The sequence below is a fragment of the Siphateles boraxobius genome, unplaced genomic scaffold, assembly GCF_051911475.1.
Source record: "Siphateles boraxobius isolate OS27281-9 unplaced genomic scaffold, OSU_SipBor_1 8, whole genome shotgun sequence".
NCBI classification, from domain to species: Eukaryota; Metazoa; Chordata; class Actinopteri; order Cypriniformes; family Leuciscidae; genus Siphateles; species Siphateles boraxobius.
Window position 1 is genome coordinate 31,843,762 of NW_027509208.1, and position 25,370 is coordinate 31,869,131.

A 25,370-nucleotide genomic window follows, 5' to 3' on the forward strand; every position below is an offset into this window, starting at 1 on the left:
GAACAAGGTGTCCACGGATCCTTAAGTCTTAAAATGTCTTTAATGTAACTGTCTTGTTAATGTCTTAAAATGCAACCAAACTTTCACCGCAGGGAAGATTTAATTTTTATTTTCAGCCGTATTTTCTGAAATCTTAAATCTGTCAATGCGTTGCGCCAGGACTGCTTAAAGTTACTGATGTATTTGAGTGATAAAGAAACATAGGTGAGTGAGAAAATAAAAGGCAAAACATGCTTGATAAGTTATTAAAGGTGCAATAAACCGCACTATGAACTATACATTGTGTTACTGTATATTACAATACCATTAAATTTAACATCTTTCTCTCTGACTGCCACGATCTAACATTGATAATACTGATGTAACATTTTTGTTTTAATCTATTAACTACTGACAACATATCTCCCAAATTCCAAATAAAAATATTGTCATTTAGAGCATTTATTTGCAAAAAATGACAACTGGTCAAAATTACAAAAAAAAGATGCAGTGTTGTCAGACCTCGAATAATGGTAAGAAAACCTTGATTGACCTGGCTGTGTGGCATGGAGCATTGTCCTGCTGGAAAAAAACAATCCTCAGAGTTGAGGAACATTGTCAGAGCAGAAGGAAGCAAGTTTTCTTCCAGGACAACCTTGTACGTGGCTTGATTCATGTGTCCTTCACAAAGACAAATCTGCCCGATTCCAGCCTTGCTTAAGAACCCCTAGATCATCACCAAATCCAAATTTCACAGTGGGTGCGAGACACTGTGGTTTGTAGGCCTCTCCAGGTGTCCGTCAAACCATTAGACGACCAGGTGTTGGACAAAGCTGAAAATTGGACTCATCAGAGAAGATGACCTTACTCCAGTCCTCTACAGTCCAATCCTTATGGTCTTTTGCTAACCTCAGCTTGGCTCTTCTTTGCTTCTCATTTATGAAGGGCTTTTGTCTAGCTTTGCACGACTTCAGGCCTGTCCCTAGGAGCCTGTATTGAACCATCCTCCCCATGCACTTCACCCAAGTTGCCGTTTGCCATTCTTTTTGAAGGTCACTTGATGTCATCCTACGGTTGTAGAGTGACATTCGTATGAGTTGGCGGTCATCCCGGTCACTGGAGAGTCGTTCTTATCCTTTGCCGGTCTGTAGCTTTGTTGTCTCCAATGTCTGCTGCTTGACCTTGTTCTTATGAATCGCCGTCTTTGAAATTTTAATGATGGAAGAAACCCGACGCTCACTGTATTCCTCTGCCAGTAAAGCCAGAATTGAACCCTTCTTTTCCCTCACTCAAAACTTTCCTTTTCAACTCTTTTGCCATGGTCAATAGGTATTTTTTGATTCAAATTACGTTTGAGGTACTACTAGCACTGTTTTGATCTGTTTTGCTTGTGTGTGATCGAGTGAATTTTCAAATTGGGGTTTAAATCTTAAAACGGTTTGGCCTCGCCTTACCTCTCCGAATTAGTAACTGAATATCGTCCAGTTTTGTCTCTCCAGTCGTCCAACCAGAGATTGTTATGCATTCTGAAGTCAAAGCTGAGATGCAGGGGTGACTGCGCCTTTTCAGCCTCTCTGTATTCGATCTGCACCATCACTGTTGGTTTTTAAAGGGTAACTAAACCCCTGGTCAGAGCCTGACTCCACCCACTGGCAATATTTGAAAAATGCTGGAAAAGTCGGCAGAGCCCAGCGGAGGGGGGCGTGCACCTGAGACGCATCTGTCTGTATGGAACTTGCCTATGTCACCAACAACCACTTACATCACGAACCACCCCAAACATCCAATAGGAAAATTCAACTGCAGTAGCCACCGTTCAACCTGAAGAAGGGCAGCACTCAGACGTTTTTTCACCATATATTGTAGAATTAAAATACTTTATACACATATGTCAAAAAAGTTACTTGAATCAATGAGTACTAATAAAGCCCCATTCTTACAGATCATTAACTAAAAAAAGTTGGTTTAGGGTTTAGTTACCCTTTAAATCTAAGTTAAAAACATTTTTTTTGATTTGAAATATAATATATGAGGAAGTTGTATTGCATTATGTTTTTTATTAATTATATTGTATTGTCTTATGTTTTTATTGTGCAGCACATTTGTCAACCTAGGTTGTGATAAATGGTGTTATGTACAAAAAATTGACATTGACATATGTATGCACAGGTATGTTATATACAAATGAAAGGGAATGTGAATAAAAGGGATGGTATGCAAAATAAATATAAGTATAAACAGTGTTATGTATTGCACATGTTTATGCCTATCAGACGGCAAAAGTCTGAATCCAGACTGTTACAGAAGTGTAGAAGACAGAATGTATGACTGCAAAGAAGAATTGTGTAAGCAGCTTTGACTGTGACTTCCTCAGCTGGTAAAGGAAATACAACCCCTGCTGGAGCTTTTCTCAATGGAGTCTACTAGTGTCCCATTTCAGGTCCTGAGAGATGGTAATGCCTGAATGACTCCACAGTTGCCACAGTGCTATTCATCATAACGATGAGTGGGGGAAGAGCTGTGTGAGGGGTTCTCCTAACGTCCACAACCTTCTCTGCTGTTTTGAGCTTGTTCAGCTCCATGTTGTTATAACTGCACCGGACAACCGACTCTTTAATCTCTTGTCTGTAAGCAGACTCGTCACTGCCCTGGATGAGGCCTATGAGTGTAGTGTCATCCACAAAAAAAAAAAGAGGGGTCTTTTGCCGTGCAGTTGTTGGTGTAGAGCGAAAGGGCGGTGGGGAGAGCACACATCCCTAGGGGGCATTGCCTAGCTGTCAGAAAGCTGGTGATCTATATGGAGTTAGGAACAGAGAGCTGGGTTAGTTTGTTCTGGAGGAGTGTTGTTGGGATGATGGTGTTAAAAGCCGAGTTGAAGTCCACAAACAGGATCCTGACCTGCGTAAGTCCCTGGTTTGTCCAGGTGTTGCAGAATATAGTGCAATCCCATGTTGAATGCATCATCCACATACCCATTTGCCTGATAAGCAAAGGCAGGCGATCCAGCCAGGCTTCAATAATGCCCTTCAGGTGGGCCTTAAAGCAACAGGTCTGTAGTCATTTAGCCTTGTGATTTTGGGTTTCTTTGGGATGGGGATGATGGTGGAGCATTTGAGAGAGGAAGGGTCTTCGTACAGCTACAGTGATCAATTGAAGATCTTTGTGAAGATAGGGGCCAGCTGGTCAACACCAGATTTCAGACAGGCTGGTGAAACGCTGTTTGGACCTGGTGTTTTCCTTGTCTTCTGTTTCCAGAAGACTTGGCACATATCCTCTTTACATGTCCTAAGTGCAAGAGGGAGGGAAAGGGGGGGTTGCTGGAGGTGTTGATGAATGCATGGAGAGAAGGTCAGAATGGGTGTGGGACGTGAGACCAGATTTTTCAAACCTACAATAAAACTCATTCAGGTCATCAGCCAAGTGTTGATTCAACACAGTGCTTCATGGGCCCAGATGGTGTAGTTACAGCATATATTATACCTGCGGCTAGCTGTTCATTCTAACTAATAAACTTTGGCATTGAAATATTATTCTTGATTTTTTTTGTCCTTAGTTTAAATTGTTAATCCTTCAGTGAATGTGCAATTTTATTTAAGATTTGCATTCAACATAATTTTTTTTTTGTCTTTTGTATGGTTGTTTAGTCAGTACTTCCGTGAGACCGTTCTAAATGAGATTCGTAAAGCACGTGAGCTTTACACTGGACCAGAACTAGCGGCAGAACTCAGACGGATCCAGCAGCGGCTCGATAATGTGGAATGTCTTTCAGCCGATGTGGTCATCAACCTTCTCCTTTCATACAGAGATATTCAGGTGAGTGCATCACATAACCTTTTGTTCGTTATTCACAGTGACTCCAAAAACTTTGTAATATTACTCATCACAATCCTGTTTACTATTAAAGGTGAAGTATGTAGTTTCTGGAACACAGACATATTTTCAAACAACCTTGCAAACACCCCTTTCTTACGTCATGCCGCCCCAACTCAAACATCACAAATACTGCCTTTACGGGTGCTTGTGAAGGCATGTCTCAAGTAAAAGTAGGCTACTTTCAATAAAAGGTCCAACATATTAGGAATACCTTTAGCTGTGTTGCTATGTGTCATTGTAAACAATTGAGTAGACTAACACTCTGTCTAGAGCGAATGTGAGCATCTCACTTATAGTAAACCCATCCAACGTATTAGGGCTGGGTAAAAATACCAGCCTTTGAAAAATTTCCGTGCCGTTGATCGTGGTGTGCTGGTTGACTTAGCCAGGTCAGCTAGGGCAAATCCTGGCTGCAGCCCTGTCTCTGTCGGGCTGTTCAACATCAGCTCGCTCACGAACAAGGGTCTCCTGATCTACGATCTTTTGCAGGAAAACAAATTTGACTTCTTGTGTCTGACTGAAACTTGACAGCGGCAGAATGATTAGGTACAACTAAACGAGGCTGTACCACCCGGGTTTGTTTACACCTGTCAATCACGCGTGTCAGGTCGAGTAGGTGGGGTTGCAATCCTTTACAATGACAAATGGAAAGTGTCCCCTGTCAGCATCCCTACCTCCAAATCATTTGATTCAATAGTTCTGCAGATCAATGGGCCAGACCCTACCATATTAGCCACTATCTATTGCCCACCCAAGTCTTGCAATAATAGTTTTTTAACTGATTTTAATTCCTTTTTAACATCCATTTGCTCCATGACCCCCAATGTCATTATTCTGGGTGATTTTAATATTCATATGGATAATAGTAGCAACACTTTCACAAAGGACTTCTCTTCAGCACTGGGCAGCTTTGGACTCCCAACAGTATGTTGATTTTCCTACTCATAACAAAGGACACATCTTAGACCTCATCTGCTTCTCTAGTCTAACCCCTTTTAATTGCACTGCATCTGACTTGCCCATCTCTGACCATAAGTTAATTTATTTTAATGTCAACTTACCACTACCCAAAACGAATCCACTCATTTCGAAATATCAGGAACATTGACCTAACTGCCTTTTAAAAAAAGCTAACTAATTATACACAAGGACATTTATGACAACCACATGCTCCACTAAAAGGATTCCCTCTCTGCAGCAAAAACCAAATACTACACTCATTTGATATCATCTGATGAAGGGACCACTAGGGCCCTGTTTTCCATAATTAATACAATTTCACGTCCCCCGAATAATCTTCCACCCCATCTGTATTCAATCTCTCAATGTGATAATTTTATATCATTTTTCAAAACCAAAATCGACAATATTCATCAACAGCTTCTCACCTCACATAACAGTGCACTTTATCCAACTAACTCTCCCCCCACTACTTTATTATCTAGTTTCCTACTCCTAACTGTTACTGAAATATCTGACCTTTTCCGGAAATCTAAGTCATCCACCTGCCAACTTGACCCTCTCCCTACCCACCTAGTTAAAATCTGCCTACCCTCCCTCTCCAGTTTTATAACTAACATTATCCACTCCTCTCTTATTTCTGCTCATGTTCCCTCCTCTCTCAAAATTGCTGCTATTACCCCTGTGCTGAAGAAACCTGGTGCAAATCCCAACGACCTAAACAATTTCAGACCAATCTTAAACCTGCCATTTATCTCAAAAATCTTAGAAAAAACGGTTGCTGCGCAGGTCCATAAACATCTCATCAACAATAACATCTATGAACAGTTTCAATCTAGTTTTCGGCCTCTCCACAGCACAGAAACAGCCCTAATCAAGGTCACCAATGACGTACTAATGGCTGCTGACTCAAGTCTCCTTACCATACCCATCTTTCTTGATTTGACTGCTGCCTTTGATACAGTCTCTCACAATATCCTCCTGGACTGTCTAGCCTCCATTGGTATCATCAACACATCACTGAACTGGTTCACATTATACCTGTCTGGCCGCACTCAGTTTGTACAACTTAAAAATGTTCGAACCCTCCCCAGTCACCAGTGGTGTTCCCCAGGGATCAGTACTGGATCCCCTCCTTTTTATAATTTACCTACTTCCCCTTGGTTCTATTCTCAGGAAATGTAATATCAAATTTCACTGCTATGCCAATGACACCCAGCTCTACTTATCTACCAATCTACCAAACCTACATCTTTGCTCCCTCCGTCTTCTCTAACTGACTGCTTAGATGAAGTTAAAACCTGGTTCACTCAAAACTTCCTCAAACTAAACAGTGCTAGAATTGAAATTCTCCTTGTTGGCTCCAAATCCACCTTAGCAAAATGTCCAAACTTAGCTCTCCACATTGATAATTCCACTGTCCCCTCCACCCCCCACGTCAAGACTCTTGGTGTCATCCTCGATAGCACACTTTCTTTTGAAAAACACATTAATAATCTTACCCGGTCTGCTTATTTCCATTTACGCACCATCAACCGCCTTCATCCTTCACTTACACACCATAACACTGCTACTCTCATCCACACTCTTGTCACTTCCCGTATTGATTACTGTAACTCCCTTCTCTCTGGTCTATCTCACAAGTCCATTCAAAAACTCCAACTGGTCCAAAACTCTGCTGCCCGTATTATCACCAGAACCCCAGTCTTTGAACACATTTCTCCACTTTGTAAAACAATTGGACTGGCTCCCTGTCAAATACCGTATTGACTTTAAAATTCTACTCCTCACCTTCAAAGATCTCCATAATCTTGCTCCTCCTTATCTCTCTGAACTCCTTCAGCCCTACACTCCATCCCGAACTCTCCGGTACTCTTCTTCCTCATAACTTTCCATTCCTTCTGCCCGCATGTCTACTATGGGGTTCAGAGCCTTCAGCTATTGTGCACCTCACCTTTGGAATTCCCCTCCCTCTATTCATCTGTACGACTGAGTCCCTATCCTCCTTTAAAACTTCGTTCAAAACCCACTTATTTAGAAAGGCCTACCCCACATAACTCTACCTTCCACCGCCTCCGGATTGAATTGTTTTCTTTTATTCTTTTTAAAATTCTTTTTTCTATTCTATTTTTTCTTTGTGTCTAGTTTTGATTTTTCATTGTCTCCCTAAATTGTATTCGAATAGTTTTAATCTGTAAGGTGTCCTTGAGTGCTTTGAAAGGCGCCCACAAATAAAATGTATTATTATTATTAAATCTTCGGGAGTCTCCCGCATATTGATAGCGGCTCCCTGATGTCTGCAAATTAGTTCAAATCTCCCCGAATCTAGAGCTCGCGAGCTCCAAACCGCGTAGCGCGCGCACAGCAGAGAGGGAGAGAGCGAGAGTCCTTGCGTGTGTGTGCAAATGTGCGCGCGTGTGCCTCATGAAGCGCATTTTTTTTTTATGAGTATGCACATTTTGTGCTTCTGTTTACATTTCTTCTATAACTTGAATGTATAGGATAAATAAATATACTTTCTACTACTTACAGTGACATGCACTTTAGAGGTGTTACTAAAGCACCTGTTTGTTAAAGTTGTGGTTTGTATTCAACACATGTACTATATTGTACAGTTTGTTCTGCTAAATAAACCATGACAGGAAACATGCTGGGGTCAATTTGTTCTTAAACATTGGCAATACTGCACTCATTATTCACTTGTGTATTTACTTGTGTAAATTACTTGTGTATTTACTTGTTATTGAATCGATATCGAAGCTAATAAATCAATATCGAATCGAAATCGAATCGAATCAAAGCTTCAAGAATCGAAATCGAATCGAATTGTGAAATTCCTAAAAATACCCAGCCCTACAACATATCTGCACCAGGCTCATTTTTTGACATGACAACTGTTTGGAGGCTTTTTACACTGGACAGTGTAATTGAATAGTGTAATAGGGCCTGAATTGAAGTAGGGGAGAGCCGGGACGGTTGAAACACTTTTCAGATAAACGTCGTTTGCTAAGATAAGGTTACAGATAGATTTTTTTTGTGTGTGTGATCAACAACTCACATATGTGTTCTCTTAGTATCATGTGTTATTCGGTAGAAACAGAGAATGATTTAAGTAAAAATTTACTTTGAATGGGAGTTCGGCTTTGTTTCAATCGTCCCTTCAGAGCGGGACGATTTAAACATAGGGGTGGGACGGATGAAACATAAGTTTAAACGGTAACTATTCATCTAATTCTTGTTTTTATGACCAATACCTGACAAGTAACTTATGTACATATTGTTAAAAAACATTTTGTTCATTTATTTTCATTTTAAGGTTCATATTAACATTTTTATTCTGTCGCCCAATAAACAATCGGCGATAAGTCTTTGAGCAATCTTTCTAATAGGCTACTTTGAAGAAGACAGACAAATCCGTTTACAATTAATTCTTACATTTATTCCTTGAGTCATATGGAGTGATTTAGTCATATTGAGTGTTTTTTCCTATGACCAGGTTTAACTGGCACGAGTCGCTGTTTCAACCGTCCCGACAGCGCCTCCAGCCATTTAAACCTGTTTTGTCCGTAAACTAAAAAACTCTGATATTATACACTTAAGGGTGTGATGCAGTACTAATACACCTGCCGTATTATTATTACAATGGCACATGAAACAATAAATACAACTTGTCTGTCAAAAAAAAGTACCGCACGAAAGATTTCACTAACCACACTCAAAAACAGCTTTCCGGCTCAAACTTTAAAACGGCAAGACGTAAAGAAGAAATGTTTTCGCGGGTCTGATAGGCATTGCGTGCTGTACGTGCCGAAGAAATTTGACGTACATAACGTGAGTGGTTTTCAAGGAAATCTCAATGTTTCATCCGTCCCGCGTTTCAATCGTCCCGGCTCTCCCCTATCCATTGTAGTGCGTTCTTGACCTGTTTAATCTTTGAAGGTCTAAATGCAGTCAATTTTGGCTTGCACTTCTGTCTTTTTTCCCCATATAACACATAAGCCACCTAAACACTCCAGGCTCCGCCTGCTACAGTAGCCACACCCCTAACTCATGCTATAGGTTGAGCTGGCAGATTGATGGATCTGAGCTGACCGGTAGATCAGATGGTGCCTGGGAGGCTCAGTGTTTACACTATAGGGTAGATTAAGCCTTGAATGCATACTAATAGTAGTCATTGAACATTATGTACACAATGAACATTAGACTGGGTTCAGAGAATTTATTTTAACATAAAAAAATCTTACATACTTCACCTTTAATGAATTTCTTTATGCATAAATTGTATACAGTGAAGAAAAGAAGAAAGGTAGGATGTCATTGGTTGATTCACACTTTAACAGGATGTTCCAGATTTAACACAAGTAAAAAGGTAATGTGTGTAATTTTTCAGATCTTGCTCATTATGCAGACACAACAATAAGCCATTCATGAGTCTATTCTGCTGAAAAATACCAATGCTCATTATTTTTGCAATTCTGTTTGCTGACACTAGTAGCGCAGAAATTACACACTTTATAGGGAAGCTATGTGTAGCAATTTGTTGTGCGGTTTTATTTCTGCACAAATATTTTTACTTGTGTTTCAGTTTGTAAAACAAACCAAAATCATGTCAATCATAATGCACTTACAATCGAAGTTTTTGGGGTAAGGCTTTGTGCCGTAATAAACACTGAAATGCACAATTTTCGAAAGTATTGATACAAAACACAAACATTATACGTGTTAATATGAGACTAGTGTGATCAAATTGTTTACTTTGTTTAAAATGATATCCAATATGTCAACTCCTGTCATGGCCATGTAAAGATGGTAAACCTTGTAAATGATGCATGATATGTGCAAGGATACCTGTCCATAAAACACTGTTTACTTTGATCATACTCTACCCACAGGAATTACCAGATGCTCATCTGCCTTAATCAGAGTAGTCCCACCAGTAGTCTTCAATTTAAACCACTGTCTTTACATCTCAAATACTTTTTTTGTTTTTGTTTACAAACTTTTTTTGTAAAGTTGATGCTTTAATAAAAATTCAGTATGCACTTTTCTGCTTTATAACTTCTGGAATGTCTTGGATACCCCAAATACTTCCACTGTTAGTGCACTACTGTGAACTCGCTGTTCGCACCTTTATATAGCACTTTACACTACACAGATTGTTTCAAAGCAGTTTTAGAGTGATAATAGGAAAATGATGCATTTCGGATGTTGTTCAGCTGAAGTCAATTCAGTGTTGATTCATTTCCGTTGTAAAGATCATCAATTATTAAATCAGTTCATTTCATCTATAATGCAGTTCTGCAAAAAATGATGTCATTGGTTAACTCAGTTCAGTTCTCATACAACAGCGTCAATACAGTCAGATCAATAATATTGTTGACTTTTAAGTGTCCCCGTGCAAGCCAGAGGTGACCGTGGCAAGACTTTAGTAACTTAAAGTATTTAACTTGAATTGAACCTGGAATGTTATATTAATCTGTGATCGTGATGGGTCAATTTCCTTATATGTTAGCATAATTTGCTCTCCATAATATAGCCCATAAAATATTGTCAAATAATCTTAGTTCTGGCATTTTCAGTTTGCTACGTCCATGAAAATAAATCTACAGTAGATTTCCTGTAATGCTTCAAGGTGAGGTGCTGAGTAATAAATGTTGAAGAGCTTGGTGTGTCCCTGAGCTTGGCTCTGCTTTACGCTAGCTGCCTCTTTATGTCTGTTAGAGCTGCTACGGAATGGAGGCAGGCAATTTTAAGAAGACAAAATTGTTATTAATGGGCTAGCAAAATGCAGAATTATAAAAGGGCTGTTGCTTTTGGATGCTGGAGTTGTGTACAGGCCAGTTCAGTTTGGATATATTTATGTGTTCAAAGTGAGGATCCTACTATTGTTGGGACTGTTTGTGCCTGTGCTGTTAAAAATTAATAAGCGGAGAATAGGAAGTCATAAATGCTCTGCTATCACTCTAACACACCTTGGCAGTAAGTTACTTTAGAAGTTATAAACTATGATAAATGACAGTTAAGTAGTTTTACGTAGTTTCCTAACCTTCTGTTCCTGAATACTCATACTCTACACTTTCATAGCGTTTTCCCCTAACGTCAACTTACAATGTTAGTCATCGTTTCTTGCATTAAACCACTGATGAGTTAATTCTATTACCATTTTCCACCCTCTCTTTGAGCCTCAAAATTAACACAGTATTAAAATGAACATTAATAAACAGGTTGTTGTTTTGAATGTACTTTTAAGTACATGTTCTGTATATACTGTAAATAACCTCTTTAATGTTTGGCCAACCTCTGCATGTCAGCATTCTTCATCATGGTTGGATCATGTTACAGAATACTTAGTAGGTGTTGATGTAAAAATGTGAGTGGTCAAATGTGATGTCATAATTATAAAGGTTTTGGCTTTGGAGCTTTGTTTTAGTAGAAGTTTGACTTATTTTGACGATCCAGTTCTTTCGAAGAGTTGAATGAATTTTTCATGTTTCAGCTTGATTCATTGGTTCATTTACTTCATCTCGTCATTACGTTATCATCAGACATCATGATGTTTTACGCACTTAAAACACGTTTTAATAATTGGACATTACCAAAAGATTGATTCATAAATTAATTGTTCAGACAAATTTGCTAACATAAACAGATCAAAAGTACATTGAACTTTATTTCAAAGCTTCAACGTAAAAGAAAATGTGCCAAAGGTCTAATGAATTGTATGTACTGTATGTTTTTCTGATTACTAACACAATGTGTAGTTGGTTCTGACACTAATTTAGGAGGATGTCATGAATATGAATGCATCATATTTATAAAATAAATTTTACATCACAGAATCATTGTCTCTGGACATTGAGGTTTTCTATTATTTATTAAAGGTTTTTAATAATAATAAAATAAAAATAAAAATACATTTACTACAGAATTATTGATTCAGATCATTTTTCATGTGTTGTAAATATGAGGGTAATATAATAAAACAGGCTGGTGGTTAGGGGTGGGAATCTTACAGAAAAACATTGGATCCGTTGTTTACTTATTTTTTAATATTTTTATAATTTTTCTTTCAAACACAATAATCTTTCACCTTTTCACCAAATTTCATTCAAATTTGTCAGCGCAGCGTTGCATTCTGAGTCCCCACAATTTATAATGAATATGCATTTTCTTTTCCGCTTTGTGGTTATTTGTCTGTCTGTAGGATTATGAATCCATTGTGAAGTTAGTTGAAACACTGGAAAAGCTACCGACCTTTGACCCCGTGGCTCATCCTCATATAAAGTTCCACTATTCCTTTGCCCTCAACAGGTGAGACTAAGCATCTTAATGTGCCTTAACTTGGCAAAAATTACGTTTACAGCATATGTTTACAATTACAGAATTCATTTCTCTTCACACTGAAAGTTTAAAGGGTTAGTTCACCCAAAAATGAAAATTAAGTCATTAATTACTCACCCCCATGCTGTACCAACCCCGTAAGACCTTCGTTCATCTTCGGAACACAAATGAAGATATTTTTGATTAAATCTGAGAGGTGGATCACTGCTACATAGGCTGCCAGAGGGAATGAAACTTGACGGCCCAGAAAGTCATTAAAGAACATGTTTAAATAATCCATGTGCCTACAGTGGCTCAACTATAAGTTTATCAAGCGACGAGACTACTTTTTTCCCGAAAAAAAAAAACATAATAACGACTTTATTCGACTATTCCTTTTCATTCCTTGTGGGCCTGAGACGAGAGTTCAAGAGATTTCCACGACGCATGCGCGAGAACTGAACAAGAAGTATTAGAAGAAGAACGTTCTCTTCTCAGTTCTCGCGCATGCGTCGTGGAAATCTCTTGAACTCTCGTCTCAGGCCCACAATGAAGAAAAGGAATAGTCGAATAAAGTCGTTATTATGTTTTTTTTTTCGGGAAAAAAGTATTCTCGTCGCTTGATAAACTTATAGTTGAGCCACTGTAGGCACATGGATTATTTAAACATTTTCTTTAATGACTTTCTGGGCCGTCAAGTTTCATTCCCTCTGGCAGCCTATGTAGCAGTGATCCACCTCTCAGATTTAATCAAAATATCTTCATTTGTGTTCCGAAGATGAACGAAGGTCTTACGGGGTTGGTACAGCATGGGGGTGAGTAATTAATGACTTAATTTTCATTTTTGGGTGAACTAACCCTTTAAATATTGTGTGATACCACATAATTACAGCTAATCAGAATAGTTAATGTTTAATACACTAATTTTTGGGGTCTGTAAAAGTTTTTGGAAGAAGTCTCTTCTAGGCCATTTAAAATAACTCTTTTTGATTTTAATTCATTTGAAATGTAATTTATTCCTGTGATCAAAGCTGCATTTTCAGCGTCATTACTCCAATCTTCATTGTCACATGATCCTTCAGAAATCATTATAATATGATGATTTGCTGCTCAAGAAACATTTATGATTATTATCAATGATGAAAACAGTTGCGCTGCTTAATATTTTTGTGGAAACGTAGACCGTTCCAGGGAACAGCAATTATTTTAAATAATTTTTTGTAACATAAATGTACACTTTTTATCAATTTAATGTGTCCTTGCTGAATAAACACAATAATTTCTTTAAATAAATAAAAAACTTATTCCGAACGGTAGTGTATACAGTGAAGTGAATGAGATTTTACTGTGGGCTGAGCTACTTAGAAATAACATCCAAGCGAACATATTTTAACAGAGAAAAAATTACACAAATATTTTAACATTTATTTCCTGAATTCTTTTTTTCAGTCATTTCTGGTTTTCACAGTCTCTTTTTGGTCTGTCTCTGCAGGAGAAACCTACCCGGAGACAGACAGAAGGCTCTGGATATTATGTTGCCATTGGTGAACTCCGATGAGCAGGTGGCATCTGATATTTATTGCCTGGTAGGCCGAATCTATAAGGATATGTTCCTGGATTCCCATTTCACCGACACAGATAGCAGAGATCAAGGCATACGCTGGTGAGGACACGAGTGTGAATCTCACGAAAACATTCGAGTCACATTTCACACCAAAATCAAAATGATAATTTGCTTAAAGAAAAGGAAGTAATTTTGTAAGACCGTTAACTTTTTTGGTGAAGTTTTTGACAGGTTTTGTGAGATTCAACAATAAAATGGCCATAATAACAAACATCTCTTAAATGACATTGCCTCTCTCTCCGACTTCAGGTTTAGAAAAGGTTTTGAATCGGAGCCCACACTGCACTCTGGTATTAACTATGCGGTGCTGCTACTGGCCGCAGGACATCAGTTTGACTCCTCCTTTGAGCTGCGTAAAGTAGGTAAGTTTGATGGACAGTGTGGATAATATTGGCTTGAGCCACATACAGTCAACCACTCCTATTTTAGTGCTTTATTTTAGTGCTGCACTATTAATCTATCGCAATCGCGATTTCAAGCCTATGCGATTATATGACCCAAAATGCTGCGATTTTATATGAAATAGCCTAAAAAAATTAGGGCTATCAACGCAAATAACGCAGCATCTGTTGTCATATTTGTCATCATTTGGCTAGTGTTTCATGATCCCGCTCTTATTCATGCAAATGGTTTTAAACCATTTATGCGCACAAGACAGCACGCCAGAATACAGTTCTCTTTCGCGCTTGAACGAACAATAACACAATTATGCCAAAATGTCTTTTTGTCGAGTATCTTCATAACATAAGAGGAGTCTTATGATGAACGTAAAGAGTTGTGACTCTTGAGAGAAAGAGGCGCGTGTGAGATCTGCGTCTCTGTCAGCAGCGGCTGCTCTTAAAGTGACAGTACACAGTAGCCACTAATTATCTCTGTCGTTAAAGTTAATCAAATAACAAAGGGAACAGAGAAAACACTCACTGCTCTTGACTAAAGAACTTTTGTAACTTTAATAAGAATTAGTCTATATAATTTAAAATGTATGCAGCACAGACTGTTTGATGACTTTATTCAATTTCTGTATATGTCCTACCTGTTAGACAGGAAGTCATTTTTATCCAGACATCAATGGCTTATTGATCATTATAGGTGTTATCAATCATTTAGTTGTTGTTGCTAGTTTGAGTTGAGAAATACACATTTCAGCATTATCACTAATCTGTGTGCGCATTTTCCTTGAGAACCAAGCAAGCTGACACATGAAACCATTTGTTTATTATATCGCAGTCACATATCGCAATCACAATATTGACCTCAATAATCGCAATATGACATTTTCCCCAAATCGTGCAGCCCTAGTTTATTTATTTATTTTACTATTGATGTCTGGTATCATTGAATGTACTTGCCTGATGTTTCTTTATTAATTGTTGCAATATAGGGGTTGTGCAAGATCAACATACACTATATGGACAAAAGTATTGGGACACCTGACCATTACACCAACAGGGACTGTAATGACGGTGCATTCTAAATACATAAACATTAATATGGAGTTTGTGCCCCTTTTCATCTATAAAGTTTCCACGGTTTCGGGAAGGATTTCCACAAGATTTTGTATTGTTTCAGTGGGAATTTTTGCCAATTCATCCAGTAGAGTATTTGTGAGATCAGGCACTGATGTTGGACGAGAAGTTTGCAATCTCTATTCCAGTTCATCTAAAATGTTTTGGATAGGGTTTAGGTCAGGGCTCTGTAAAGACCAGTCAAGTTCTTCCACACCAAACTCCAACCATCTTTATGGACCTTGCTTTGTGCACTGGAACACAGTCATGCTGGAATAGAAAAGGGCTTTCCTCAAAATGTTCTCACAAATTTGGAAGCATAGCATTGTCCAAAATGTCGTGGTATGCTGAAGCATTAAGTTTTCCCTTTACTGGAAGTACGGGGTCAAGCCCAACCCCTGATAAACATGCATTCCTATTCCATTATCCCTCCTCCACCATACTTTACAGTTGGCACAATGTTCTCCTGGCGAACCCAGACTCCCTCATCACACTGCCAAAAAGACAATCGGATTCGTCACTCCATAGAACAGGTTTCCACTGCTCCAGAGTCCTGTGGCAGTGTGCTTTACACCACTCCATCTAACGCTTGGTGATGTGAGGCTTGCATGCAGCTGCTCAGCCATGGAAACCCACTCCACGAAGCTCCCGCCACATAGTTTTTGTGCTGATATTAATCCCAGTGAACGTTTGTAACTCATCAGCTGTGGAATCAGCAGAGCGTTGCTGACTTACGCACACCTACCGTTGGCCCACTCTGTGACTTTACAAGTACTGCTGTTCCTAAATGCTTCCACTTTCTAATAATACCATGTACGGTTGACCGTGGAATATCTAGCAGGGATGAAATTTAATGAAGTGACTTATTGCACAGGTGGCCTCCTATCACAGTACCACGCTTGAATTCACTGAGCTCTATGTTTGTAAATGCAGACTGCATGGCTAGTTGCTTTTGATCTGTGGCAATGGGTCTGATTGAAACATCTGAATTCAATTATTAAAAGCTGTGTCCCAATACTTTATGTCCATATAGTGCATTCCTTCTGTCAGAAAATACTTTACTTAATATGTAAGACATCCACAGGCCATTTTACTTCACATCCTGTTTTACTTCACATCCTGTTTTACTTCAGTAGGTAATGTGACATATTTCTAAGTGAAACAAAATAACCTGCAACAGCAACATTTTAGGACTATATTGTTTGGATGGTGAAAAGTTGGCATTCAGTTTCAGAATAATACCAAACCAAAATTCATAATCGACTGTGGAGAGGATGAAAATGTTGTTTGTTGAAATTCAGTCATACACAGTATTCTTATTATTACTGTACTCGAGTAAATTTTTCAATCCAATTATTTGCAATGAACCGCAGAATGTTTACAGAATTAAACGAATCCATTAGCTAGTGTATATATTATAAAAGTATGGAATAATTAATATTTATGTTTTTGTCAGATGTCTCTTATGCTCACCAAGGCTGCATTTATTTCAGAATCAGAATCAGAAAGAGCTTTATTGCCAAGTGTGCTTGCACACACAAGGAATTTGTTTTGGTACTGAGGCTTCCAGTGCACATATAGAAATACAAATACAACAAGAAACATAATACGACAAATTATAAAAATAAAAAATATAAATATATGAGAACAAAAGTATCACAGTTGGGTTTAGTCAGAATAGACATTTTCAGATTTACAGATTATGAACATATAGTGTTTTGAATATTATAAATAAATAAATCTACATATAAGTATCACCTGAGTTGTAGGGTATTGCACTAAACAGTGGGAGTATTGCACTTACAGGCATATGCCTTGGGAGATATGTTAACTGTTCAGAAGGGAAATGGCCTATGGGAAGAAACTGTTCCTGTGCCGAGATGTTCTTGTGGCCAGTGATCTGAGTCTCCGTCTTGACGGTAACAGTTCAAACAGGTGGTGTCCAGGGTGAGTGGAGTCTGTGATGATTTTACCTGCTCTCTTCCTCACTCTGGAAGAGTACAGATCCTGGAGGTTTGGCAGGGGGGCACCAATGATCCTTTCCGCAGTCCGGACTGTCCGTTGTAGTCTCCTGATGTCTGATTTGGTAGCTGAACCAAACCAGACAGTGATGGATGTGCATAAGACAGACTCAATGACGGCTGAGTAGAATTGAAACAGCAGCTCCTGTGGCAAGTTGAACTTCCTCAGCTGGCGAAGGAAGTACAGTCTCTGCTGGGCTTTTTTCACAATGGAGTCAATGTGATTGTCCCACTTCAGGTCCTGAGAGATGATAGTGCCCAGGAACCTGAATGACTCCACTGCTTCCACAGTGCTGTTCATGATGGTGAGTGGGGGGAGTGCTGAGCTGTTCCTCCTGAAGTCCACGATCATCTCCACTGTTTTGAGCGTGTTCAGCTCAAAGTTGTTATAACTGCACCAGGCAGCCAGCTGTTCAACCTCCAGTCTGTAAGCAGACTCGTCACCGTTCCGGATGAGACCGATGACAGTGCTGTCTTCTGCAAATTTCAGGAGCTTGACAGAGGGGTCTTTAGAAGTGCAGTCATTAGTGTACAGGGAGAAGAGCAGTGGGGAGAGAACGCACCCTTGGAACGCAGCCAGTGCTGGTGGTAAGAGTCCACCAGCACTTTGATTAGGAATACAGATTAGGAATACAGTAAAAACTGTAATATTGTGAAATATTTAACAATTTAAAATTCTCTCAGAAATCAGTCAGCTGATTTGATGCTCAAGAACATAATTCTGATTATTATCAATGTTAAAAAGAGTTTTTGCTTATTATTTTTGTAGAAACCGTGATCCACTACTGATCAAAGAGAAAATTGAGAAAATAGCTAATGTTACAAAAGATTTCCATTTCATTTTCTATCCATCAAAGAATCCTAAATTTTTTTTATTGATTTCCACAAAAATATATAAGCAGCAAAACTGTTTGTGACAATTATTAATGATGGTTTTTGTTATTATCAATGAGTACCAGTGATAATTGATGATTGAGAATTAATTAAGAATGATTTCTGTAGGATCATGTGACACTGAAGTCTGTATTTTAAAATCATGGATTACATCCGAGAGATGTTTTAGTCTTTAAGACTTTCAGTATTTTTATTGCAATTTTTGCTTTTTAGTTTGTTTGCTTTTTTTTCCTAATTGTGCAAACACAGTGTGTTAAAAAAATTCTATATTAATGTGGCATTACTCTTAATTCTGGCTAATTATTAAAGAGTGCCCTCCTTTCTCAAATAGATTACACACATGCTCTTGTTTGCCCCATACATTATACAGACAATGTGAGAGTAACTTACAACTATATGTATTGCAGGGTATAAATGTAATATATATGCCCTTTTTCTGTGTGTTTTGTAGGTGTGAAGTTGAGCAGTCTCCTGGGGAAGAAGGGCAGTTTGGATCGATTACAGAGTTATTGGGACGTGGGTTTCTTTCTCGGGGCTAGTATTCTCGCCTGTGACAACACACGGGTCATCCAGGCCTCTGAGAAACTCTTCAAAATTAATGCACCCATTTGGTTCGTGCACACATTCACATTTTACACACATTGTTTAAAATAATCTGAACAACTAATGATTAGTGTTTGCTAAATCATCATAAGGCATTATTATTGCTCATACTTTAAGAATTTAAACAAAAAACATTGTTCAGGGAATTTTGAAACTGATTTCCAATTTTTTTTTTTCCAAATCTTCTTGCAATTTTTATAAATTAATTTTAAATGATCCAATAATCACAAACAACTAGAAGAATCAAGGAAAGGTCATTCATTAGTCAATTTTTTTCTAAACTGACTTTTGATTTTTCACCTGGACAATAATTAAATGGGCAAATAAAACACAACTTTGACTCAATTAAATTCTAGGAGAAAACTGAGCCAATATACAAACTTATAGTCCAATTTTGAACAGGCAAACCATTCAGAAAATGTAAGAATGTAGTTGTCCGTTAAAAAGGAGTCATAGTTGTATTTATACAGTACTGATTATTTATTAATGTGTTTGTACTTTGTGTATTTCAGGTATCTATGCTCCCTGGTTGAGACCATCCTCATCTATAAGCACTTTACGAAACCAAGCACTGATCCGCAGGCCCCTAAACAAGAACTTGTGGACTTCTGGATGGACTTTATGGTGGAAGCCACCAAAAAGGATGTGACATCCGTCCGTTTTCCTGTATGACCCCTCTTAAACACACTGACTGTTACACTGCGTCGCCACATTACATTGCCACTTATTCATTTTCAAGTACACCAAAAAACACCTATTGCAAGAAAGCCATTTAAGACGCAGAAGTGACTTTCACATTTTCGTGCACTGTTTACAGTTTTAATACCATGGAATAAACTCATTTCTAAAGTGCATGTACACAGTCATTTAAACACTAGAATATATATAAATATATATATACACGGTCAGTACTGTGAAAAAGTCTTTGCCACGTTAGTATTTTCACAAAAAAATGGGTTTACACCAAATATTTATACATTTTGCTGTAGTGTTGTTACTAAATACTTCATTTAGGCTTAAAGTTGAGACAAGATAACATGTGTCCTATACCGTATATGAATTATACAATCCCAGAATGTGTTCTGGAGAGCAGTGTAAAAATTCAGACTGAACTGAATTATTTATTACAGTATATTTCCTATTTTTGTCCAGTACAGAATATTCATGTGTGCTGATTATTTTTGTGCTAGTTTGACTTGAGACACTGCCTAAGACTATTGTAGATGAATGGCATGTAAAGCATTGGCTGTAAATGTTGCTTGTTTGTGTTGTGTGCAGGTATTGATATTGGAGCCCACTAAAGTCTACCAGCCATCTTACCTCTCGATAAACAAAGATGCTGAAGAGAACACGTTATCCATCTGGCACGTGACCCCTGATGACAAAGTAAAACATTGTTTACTATTTACCCATTTGTTCTTAAATTCAGAATTTCTTTTTTAATTTGTTGACTTTATTAATTCTCTAAATCCTTCAAAATTACTGTCTTGGTTTAAGCCCTAACCTAATATGTTATTTTAATATCCAACCATTGGTTAAAGCCATTGTTTTGTATGTCCAGTCTTAAATTATAGTTCAAGTCTCAGGTCTTTCTTGAGTCGTGCTCTAGTCCTTTTAATATTTTTCTATATCTACAGGGTCACAGTTGGTCCTTAAAAGCCTTCAAATTTATTCAGTTTGATCAAATTTAAGGTCACAAAATGTATTAAATATCTTAAATGGTATAACAAAAGTCTTAATTATCATTTTAGTTCTTAAATTTGGGGATGGAAAAACAAGAGTCACGATATGGCCTAATGTCATTATTAAACTTGAAACATATTTGAATTAGTACGAGTGCTGCATTTTCAAATTAAAATTCTCTTCTTCTCTCTGTTTTAGAATACAGGGATCCATGAGTGGAATTTCAGTGCAGCATCAGTACGGGGTGTGAGGTAAATGCTGTCTTCCCTAATAGAGCTTCAATAAACCATAAGAAAATGCATGAAGAGACATCCTTCCACTAGAAGAAATGAGTGACCTCTGTGGGGGTTCTGCAATGACCAGTTGTAGCTTTAAATATATTGTGTATTTTAACACAAGTAGGGGAGAGCGGGGCACAACCTAACACATTTTGGTTTTGGCTCAATTATTAAAAAAATAATTAAGTAAGATTCATCTTTCTTTTTACACAAGCAACATACACATCTCTGCTACAAATGAACACTTAAAGTTTTTTTCTAGGACCTACCATTTCCGTACAGTTGCACTGAAAGTGACAGAAGTCTAAATGTTACAACTTACCCCATACACGGGGTTAATTGTTACAGACAGAGGGGTTAGTTGTAACACTTGTGTGAAACACACATCATTCAGTACTATTGTATCTGTATAGTTTGATATTGTTTGTGCATCTGTATAGATAGATATCCATACATCCATCCCTAATCCAATCATCATTCTGTTATGGATCAATATCATGGATAGAGATATAGGAAAGGGCTGCACAGTTTTGCAATAAATAAATCAATAAATCAATAAAATCATCAAATATTGTAATTGCAATAGAATTACATTTGTGTGTGGCAGCTGCATGTAAAATTATTATTATTAATAATAATAACAGTAAAAATAATAAAAAAGAGCTTAAAATTAAATTTTAAATGGTTTATTGCATTAAAAACAGGCTAAACAAGTGATCAATGCATAGTAAACTAATAATAATAATAATTCCAACATTGTTTGTGAAAGTCCAACAAAGTTAAATATATAAATAAATACTCAAACCTGAAACGTTGTGTGGCTCCCGTTTTCATTTGATTATCATTGTACACTTGGCGGCTTAGTTGTAACACTGTGCTACAACTAACCCCGTTCTGTAAAAAATATTTTAAGCCTAGCTAACAGTTGCTAGGAGTTGCTGACATGTTTCAAACCGTGCTATGTTTTAGCCAACAAGACAGTGATTAATGTCAGATAAAGTTAGATTTGGTGACGTACACACCACACTCAGAAACCAAAAAATACCTATGATGAAAAAATTTACTTGCATGGTGTCAAAACACTCTTTGTCCAGTATCTTCACGAAATCTTATCAAAACTTTCCACAAATTCGCGGGAGAGCGTCTTCTGGCAGCAGGAGAAAAAGAGCGGAAACACAATCTGCTTGATCCTGACTAACTATGTAAAAGGTCCGCGTTACATTTAACCCCGTGTTAGGTTGTGCCCCGTGCTCCCCTAGAAGACTATTGGTCAGCAATTAGTATGTCTGTATGTGTTTAAAGCGTTTAAAGTAAAATATAGTTGTTGTTTTTTATTTATTCAACACAATCAGCATCTCCAAATGTGATGAGCGCAGCTGTTTCCTGTATGTGGTGAACAACTCAGAAGACTTCCAAATATATTTCTGCACAGATATGCACTGCAAAAAGTATGTATGTGTGTGTGTTTGCAAACGGCTTCTTTTCCCACATTTCATTCAGTCTTCTTTACAATGCCATAGACAAACTAAAGACAGAAATTGCACATTGATTGTCTACTTGAGTTAGTTTAGAAACTAGCAATGCACAATGTACCGGTCATTCATTGATACTACTGCTAAAAAGCAATTATCTGTGGAAATTAGCTGATTGTTTAAAAACAGACAATTATTTCCTGTCAGTCAAAGACAGCAAGAAAAAATGTGAGACAGAGATACAATCTCATGCAGTGAATAATGTCTGTGGTGAAAAGACATTCTCATGCAGAGAATGTCTCTGTCTGTGGTGAAAAAATAGCATATTTATAGTTTTGCCGTTGTTATGCGATTGTTTGATCTCTGCAGTTCAGCAACAGTACATTAACTGTCTGTGCCAATTAATGTGTTCTTGCAAATGTTCCCATTAATATCAACAAATATTCATACTATGTGTAGGCCATGTTAATTATAATGGGAGCATTCTAATTTTGGTTCGTCACTTGGAGTGTGTTTTGGGTGTTTTACTTGATTGTCTATATTGCAAGCATGAGGTGCATCTAGTAAATCCAAAAAAATGGCGCTGCTTTTTCAGTGTGACGAAAGGTGATGTTTCTTCAGCACTTCATTTATGTGCCACCACTAACTTAAACATAAACTATTGAAACATAAACTAGTGGTATCAGCAGATGGTGTTATAAATTATTGAATATTATCATATGTGCTCTATTTTGTGTATCCCTACTATGAAGGTGTAAAAGTTTAATCTTTGTGTATTCAAAGGATAATCATTAAAATAATCTGACTTTTTGTTACTGTGTCATATTTGATGAATGATGATGATTTGTGTGTTGCGTAGGTTCTGTGATCTGGTAAACGCTCTCACTGAGGAAGCCTGGAAAGGCTCAGATGAGACCGAGTGTGAATCAGAGGCTTTAGAGGTAAAATTATGATCCAGAAATTTTGGATGTTACTGTTTAATATCTTGTGAGCAAATGCTTCCCGAGAAAGTTTCTTGAAATATTTATATTTTATATTTATTGTTGTATGCATTTGTTATGTATAGGTATACAGATAAGAGCACAAGTGATTTGTGTGTTTCTGTGTGCCTGCAGTATGATTATGAATACGATGAGCATGGAGACAGGGTGGTTCTGGGTAAGGGCACATTTGGTGTTGTCTATGCCGGTCGTGACCTCAGTAACCAGGTGCGCTTAGCCATCAAAGAGATTCCCGAACGGGACAGTAGGTGAGGAAATCCACTTTAAAATATAATTCCTTTTGGATAGGAATGCCTGTCATTGCAGCATATTATTTTTTGACAATTTTGACCGTTATTGAATACTACAATTATAGGAACATTTCTCATTGCACAGCCTGGTGAACCTTGTTCCTATTTTAACTAAAAATTAAAATGTTCAGGAATGTGTTAATTGTGTTAAATTTTGCATTGTCCACTATTCCAAAAGGAATTGTCCCGTATTGAATCAATATGGGATGGAATTTCTCCTTTTTTTTGTACAATGAACACAGAATGACATAATATAAAATAAAAAATCAATTTCACAAGAAATGGCAACAACAAAAGAAGCTAGTGACGGCGATTTTGTATAAATATACATTTATATATAATATAACAAAATATGCAATATTCATGTATGCTTTTGAGGGTATGAAAAATAAATGCAATCACACAGCTATAGTTTATCTGACGGCACATGTAACGACTGTGTGTTGGTAGGTATTCGCAGCCTCTGCATGAAGAAATAGCCCTGCATAAACACCTCAAGCACAAGAACATCGTGCAGTACCTCGGCTCCATCAGCGAGAACGGCTTCATCAAGATCTTCATGGAGCAGGTGCCAGGAGGTGAGACCGAGAGCTCACACCTTTATAGTCTACTCTCACATTCAGGCCAAGATTAATCGGAGATATTAAAGTGTTTGTGTTTTTCTGTGAATCGCAGGCAGTCTGTCAGCATTGCTCAGGTCAAAGTGGGGCCCTCTAAAAAACAATGAGCCAACTATCGGTTTCTACACCAAACAGATCCTGGAGGGTCTCAAATACCTGCATGACAACCAGATCGTTCACAGAGACATTAAGGTAATAAAACTTTTTTTCTTAAGTCTGTGAAACTTAACTGAATTGTGAAATCGCGCAAAAAAAGTGATCGATTATCAGAAATGACTGATGTAATTCTTACTTTCATGACTCACAGGGGGATAATGTCTTGATAAACACCTACAGTGGAGTTTTAAAAATCTCAGATTTTGGGACGTCCAAACGTCTGGCTGGAATAAACCCCTGCACTGAAACCTTTACTGGTACTGAGTGTATTTGTTTTGCTATTTCTTTTCGTTTAACCTTTTATCAACAGCTTCTGTAACACTGAAGGACACATCGATTTCATGTGTTGCCAGATTTGGTCTGTTGACTTTTGATTAGTATCTTAGTGTCTTATAGATAATTAGCAGTTACTATTACTTATTACTCATATTTTCAGTGCTGGTTGTATATTTCAGGTACGTTACAGTACATGGCCCCTGAAATCATAGATAAAGGGCCACGTGGGTACGGTAAACCTGCAGACATCTGGTCCTTGGGCTGCACCATTATAGAAATGGCAACTGGGAAACCACCTTTCTATGAGCTGGGGGAACCGCAAGCAGCAATGTTCAAGGTTAGTATAAGTGCGAATTATCCTGAAGTAATCCATTCACTATCCTGAATGTGTAGTAAAAACAAAAGGTTTTACACAAAATCCACACTTTTTTCTTTTAGGTTTTTTTTTATTTTATACACGTGCTTTGTGAAACATTTGAATGCAGTTTGGCATTTAGTAGTTTTCAAATTGTTTTCAAACTTCTAGGAAAAATCTACAGCCACCATGAAATTATATAATAATAAATGGGTGATCCGATCAACCTTTCATTGCTGTTATCATGAACTCAAGAATAAGTTTTACTATTTCACAAAATACATTTTGTAATCGTCAAAAGAAGCATTTGATTTGCAGCACAGGCTTTACGGTAATTAGTGATTCATATCCATGTAAAACAGAAGAAAAGAAAACTAAACAGATTTTTACATAGGTTATGTAATCTATCTAGATTATGTCATTATAATAGCATTGTAATTGACTCCTAATGGCTTAGAGA

The 25,370-nt window shown here is 37.6% G+C and overlaps 2 protein-coding genes across 3 annotated transcripts in view; one reads left to right on the forward strand and one right to left on the reverse strand.

Annotated features, from left to right (window-relative positions):
* Nucleotides 1-25,370, reverse strand: part of lats1 (large tumor suppressor kinase 1) — a 310,530-nt gene that overhangs the window by 190,783 nt on the left and 94,377 nt on the right. The window lies entirely within an intron of this gene.
* Nucleotides 1-25,370, forward strand: part of map3k5 (mitogen-activated protein kinase kinase kinase 5) — a 65,322-nt gene that overhangs the window by 24,480 nt on the left and 15,472 nt on the right. For both annotated transcript variants that reach the window (XR_013199953.1, XM_077220288.1), the window contains exons 5-19: nucleotides 3,624-3,792; nucleotides 12,017-12,123; nucleotides 13,625-13,795; nucleotides 14,006-14,118; nucleotides 18,628-18,787; nucleotides 19,292-19,445; nucleotides 20,058-20,165; nucleotides 20,661-20,713; nucleotides 22,093-22,188; nucleotides 23,072-23,153; nucleotides 23,328-23,461; nucleotides 23,954-24,081; nucleotides 24,179-24,315; nucleotides 24,431-24,536; nucleotides 24,735-24,892. Coding sequence is in view for 1 of the 2 variants with exons in the window: in XM_077220288.1 (XP_077076403.1) it covers nucleotides 3,624-3,792; nucleotides 12,017-12,123; nucleotides 13,625-13,795; nucleotides 14,006-14,118; nucleotides 18,628-18,787; nucleotides 19,292-19,445; nucleotides 20,058-20,165; nucleotides 20,661-20,713; nucleotides 22,093-22,188; nucleotides 23,072-23,153; nucleotides 23,328-23,461; nucleotides 23,954-24,081; nucleotides 24,179-24,315; nucleotides 24,431-24,536; nucleotides 24,735-24,892 (1,876 nt within the window). In the remaining variant the exon portion in view is untranslated. The remainder of the gene's footprint in view (nucleotides 1-3,623; nucleotides 3,793-12,016; nucleotides 12,124-13,624; nucleotides 13,796-14,005; nucleotides 14,119-18,627; nucleotides 18,788-19,291; nucleotides 19,446-20,057; nucleotides 20,166-20,660; nucleotides 20,714-22,092; nucleotides 22,189-23,071; nucleotides 23,154-23,327; nucleotides 23,462-23,953; nucleotides 24,082-24,178; nucleotides 24,316-24,430; nucleotides 24,537-24,734; nucleotides 24,893-25,370) is intronic.